Genomic DNA, 5,187 nt, shown 5'->3' with positions numbered 1-5,187 from the left:
AGTAGGAAGCTATCTTGAATAAAAGTCCATATAGGAAATAATATTGAAATTGTTGGTTTTCATAGCGCGCTTACACAAGGCATAGGAAGTATCTATATAAATGTATAAAAAATATCTGTACCTATAGATTTGGTGACATAGTTTACACGTCTGACGCGATAGGTTGCTTTTTCATACGAATTCCATAGTAATTTATGTTTTGACGTTTATTAAAAAGTTACTAGTTGGAAACTAGCCTATTGTAATCCATCATGTTTGCTTGCCCATCACTATCGCCACAGGAAACCCACAACGGCTTGATAAATCAAACATTCCGAAGCAAGAACATAAAAAGTTATAAAAATACTGAGAGGGATGGAAAACAAAGCGCAAAAACTGAGCGACAAAACGTCCGCGGCAACGTTTCCATTCCACCTCACTAGTTATATGCTGATAAATGATTGTGTGTGATAAACTGTTTTCTGCTTTTTTTGTTTGTCAAGAGCGTGATTTCGGATGGCGAAATATGAACGCTGTTAATGACCCGTTGGTTTGGAATATGTTCCGTGTTGTTTTGTTTAGACGAACGTTCTAGAATTTTTATCGGTTGACACAAAACTGTCCTTGTGACAAATATTGAAATAAAATATCGTTACGTTTCAATTGGGAGCTCGGGGAGCTCGATGGCGCAGCGGTAAACGCGCTCGGTCTGCGATTGTTGAAGTTAAGCAACTTTCGCAAAGGCCGGTCATAGGATGGGTGACCACAAAAAAAATAAAGTTTTCATCTCGAGCTCCTCCGTGATTCGGAAGGCACATTAAGCCGTTGGTCCCGGCTGCATTAGCAGTCGTTAATAACCACCAATCCGCATTGGGCCCGCGTGGTGGTTTAAGGCCCGATCTCCCTATCCATCCATAGGGAAGGCCCGTGCCCCAGCAGTGGGGACGTTAATGGGCTGGTGCATGATGATGATGATGATGACGTTTCAATGCGGGATCGGAAAACACTTATTGGATATATTTATTTATGCAGTTATTTAAACGCTACCACGTCTGGGTTGACATGCCCAACGTGATACAACTATGTCACGGTAATTTTATCGATTCTGAAGATATATGTCGTGTTGACGATTGGTGCTAACATGGAAAACACAAAAAGTCGTGTCGTCCTGTCAAAATACCATAATATAATGTGGAATAAATTGCCGATGAACCTTAACAAGTCATCATATCAGATTTTGAGGAATTTTGACAGATATAAATATGTCCATATTGTCACTTTTATTTAATAAAAAAGAAACTTAGATTAGGTACAGACATTTACCCTAAATTCCAATTAAATTGGCTTGGATTTCACAAAGGATTCAACACAAAAAAGTATACATGTTGCCAAATACATTTTGTTTTACAAAATGGCTATTTCAGTTTCTCGACGTGATAAACGTTTATTGTGACGGTAATTTTTTCGCGCAACGCATGTTAGGGAAAATGACAAATATGTCGATTTTGACAAAATTTATCGACTCGATCATTTCAGCATTTTGTTGGTGGCGCGAATGTGATGCCGCCACCAACAAATCTAATCTAATCTTCTTCTTCTTATCGTGTGGGTTGTGAGGTGACGTACCAACCTCATCAACCCTGGTGTCAGGGTTACTATTGATCTAATCTAATAAAAACTGCTAATGCAATTTGACATTTGCGGTCCTAACAAAAAAGAGTGCGCAATGACAACAAATGTCAAATAGCAATTACTGATGAATTGCTTCAATGTGGCCTTTTTATACACTCAGATCAATCAGTTTGAACATTAACAACCGTTAATAATAACGAACTGTCTGTTAAACAAGGAAACTAAAACCACAAATCTTACTCACTATACCCTAAATTGATACAAACGTTTTAATACAACTACCCGTTTCCAATCACTGGAATCTCTCCCATTTTGATTACACTCATTAATATAAGCGTCGAATAGAAGACCCTAATAGTATATAACAAAAGGCCGAATGAGGCTGGCGAATGAATTGGTACAAAAATACAATGTATTCGTCGAGCATAGGTTAATGCGTGTATTCGATTTCGCGTATGCGAGGCTATTAGTTAAACTCTGGTGGAGGCAATGTAGGCCACTGCATTAGTGGGAAGCACAATTGATATGGTAGATCAGGGGTGCCCAACCTGTAGTTTGTAGATGACCAGACGCGAGCGAAACAAAGCTATCACTCTTTACGAACTTAAGTAGGATTAATGCCGTAGAAATGATGTCTCTCCGTAGCATCTGCGCTGTTGAGTGATAGAGTGAGAAACAGTGCGATAATAGAGATATGTGGTGTAAAATACGATATAGTGACTAAGATTGAGATGGGGATATTAAGTTGGTTTGGACATGTAGAGCGGATGAAGGATAATAAGGCCCGTATTTATAAACCGATCTCAATACCGCTCTCAAGAGCGATATCAACTGAGTCACTCTCAAGATGTAAACAGCGTCTTAAGTGCGACGTTAATTAATAGACGAATATTGAGCGCGTATCACATAATATCGATCTCAAGTTCAGGATCTCAAGTAAACGTCCTAATTGAGTGAACTATAGACCGAACGAATCAACGTTTCGCTCTTGCTTAAAAAAATATTTCGGTTTAGGGCTTCAAACATATTCAAAATTGTTCAATTATTTACTAAAATATAAAAAGTATTATAATTCATACGTACGTTATTTAATTTTTTTATAAAAACGGTCATTTAACGTTTTAAAAATAATTTGTTATGATTTCAAAACGCAATGCGTAGTGAAAACGAAACGCAACAAACATCATTGTCAAAAAAGCACTTGTTTTGTTTTTGTTTATCATAAAAGTAATTATTTTTCATAACGATGACAACAATTATTATTAAGAAGCATATTTTTACTCTCCTCGAGAAGAAAACTTTTTTGGATATTTTGAAAAGATACTCCTCGGTGATAGAGAATAAGGATACCGATGGCGCTTCATTACGCGCAAAAAATGAAGCTTGGGATATTGTAACCAGAGAATACAACGCAAGCCCTCATGCCACTAATCAGGTAAACAAACTTATTTAACCTACGGTGCGCGATTTTGCTCTCGCTTTTTGCTAGATTTTTTATAATTGCATCCTTGATTTTAGGTTACTAATAAACAACTGAGGAGATTGTGGATGAACCTCAAGCAGCGGCAAAGGGAAGCAGAACGTCAACATCGGCTAGCTACTGGAGGGGGGCCTGCAACCAGTGATGCAGTTGTAGACCCAGATGTGTCTGAGGTGGCCCCAGCTCTAATAGTTGGTATTGATGATGCTGTTGACTCTGAAACAATTCCAGGTAAGTAATTTTCTTCTAATATAGCATCTATATCGCCGAAGGGGTAGGCAGAAGTGTATAGTAAATACAAAATCACTACTTGCCAGCTATGTTTAAGTCTGATGTAATAAGGGGTGAGCCAATTAATATGAATTCAAACTCATAAAGTAAAATTCAGTGGTCTAGAGCCGGAGCTGGGATTCAAACCTGACAGTATGATGTAAGCCACACATTCTCCGAAAACAGCTGTCATCAATTCTATTTTTTTAAATATGTAAATTGGATATTTTTTTATATTTCTCTCTTTAAATTACTTTGTTCCAGTAACCGCTGACCTTGCCGTCCAAGAAGTAAATATGGACTCGCAGCCTGTCTCTTATCTTGCACCACTTGCTGCCCCAACCCGGACAACATTGACACCACCTCCACCTGGAGTAGGTCCACTACTGTCTCTGTCTATATCTACCCCACTACCAGCTCTCCCCACAGCCACTCCACCACCACCACCTCTTCCTCCATCCACTCCACCACCACGTCTTCCAACCCCACCTCTTATTAACCCATCAAATACAGCCACCCAAACTTTTCAAAGGCATAAGAGTTCTATTCTGGATAAGGAATATAAAGACAGACAGAGACGGGCTAACGAGATTCATGACTTGGAGGTTTTATTATTAAGAGAAAGAATAAGAGAAGCAAAGGCGAAAGCAGACCTCGCAGAACTTCAACTGCAGCAGCAGTGTTCCTCAGGTACATCAGTATTACCTACTTGCTCATCATATTATTTTAAAAACTAGTATAGCTTAGTTAAGTCCTGGGATAATTAATAAAACATTTTTCATCTAATTTGTTTCAGATAGTGCAACTGATGGCAGAAGAGAGGATGTGGCATAATATAATAAATGGAATATTGTTAATTTATGAAATAAAAGCATATAAGTCAATATATAAAATATGTTTTATTAAATAATTTCAAATACTATTCAATCACAAAGCACTGCTCATAAAGACTATTGGTAATAATTTTCAACAATTGAATTTCTAATTAAAAATCCAGTGCTAGTGCTTGGTATTAAACTATCTGTTTCTTCTTGTTCATCATTCTGATTCTCATCAAAAACCATAACATCATTTAAAATTAATGACAAGTTGTGTAATACCGCACATGCTACAATTATATGAGAAACAGTTGACAGTTTGTTACCTAGGCCTCTAGATAAACAGGGAAACCTCCGCTTCCAAATACCGAATGTTCTTTCCACAACATTTCTGGTTTTTATTTGAGCTCTATTGTACCGTACTGAGGGAGCATCTTCGGGGGCAGGTCTTATAGGTGTGAGAACAAAAGGTAGTGTAGGATACCCATTGTCTCCGACAAGTCTTCCACTTAAAATACCCTGCATGTATTTTATGTAAATTGATGACATTTGAAATATCCTAGAATCGTGCATGCTGCCTGCCCATCTGGCTACTATGTCTAATATTTCCCTCCGGGGCCCTGCAACAACCTGGACATTAATAGAAAAATCTGATTTCCTATTTCTAAAGACTTCATGGTGCTGGCACCCTGGTGTTGATACAATTTTAACATGGGTACAGTCAATAGCTCCATCGATGCCGGGAAGTCCAGGCCACTGTCCATGTCTACCCATCTCTTTAAACAATTCTCTGTTTCTGTTAGCCTCTGCTCCTCGGGGAAACTTTATGTAGTGTGTATGCAATTGAGCTAGCAACTTTGAAACCTTCGTAATAATATTTGAGGCGGTAGGCTGTGATATGTGCAGTAAGTCTCCACGGACTATCTGAAAAGGCAAGGTTTGTGTAAGTCATTTATGTAAAATTAAATTACTTCCTATTACTAACTTATTCCTGTCCTGGACACAGGC

The 5,187-nt window shown here is 38.2% G+C and overlaps 1 protein-coding gene across 2 annotated transcripts; it reads left to right on the top strand.

Moving 5' to 3' along the window:
- The first annotated feature begins 2,812 nt into the window (after positions 1 to 2,812).
- On the top strand, positions 2,813 to 4,521 carry LOC126370732 (myb-related transcription factor, partner of profilin-like). 2 transcript variants are annotated; one of them, XM_050015763.1, is made up of 4 exons: positions 2,813 to 3,046; positions 3,130 to 3,322; positions 3,626 to 4,051; positions 4,158 to 4,521. In XM_050015763.1, exons 1-4 carry the CDS (start codon positions 2,858 to 2,860, stop codon positions 4,193 to 4,195), a joined length of 846 nt encoding a protein of 281 aa, XP_049871720.1. In that variant the 5' UTR covers positions 2,813 to 2,857; the 3' UTR covers positions 4,196 to 4,521. The 2 variants fall into 2 exon arrangements, with proteins under 2 accessions (XP_049871720.1, XP_049871719.1); XM_050015762.1 differs by having other exon boundaries at positions 3,626 to 4,521.
- The last annotated feature ends 666 nt before the right edge of the window (positions 4,522 to 5,187 follow it).

This window comes from Pectinophora gossypiella, chromosome 11, assembly GCF_024362695.1.
Source record: "Pectinophora gossypiella chromosome 11, ilPecGoss1.1, whole genome shotgun sequence".
NCBI classification, from domain to species: domain Eukaryota; kingdom Metazoa; phylum Arthropoda; class Insecta; order Lepidoptera; family Gelechiidae; genus Pectinophora; species Pectinophora gossypiella.
This window is presented reverse-complemented; position numbering and strand designations above follow the sequence as displayed.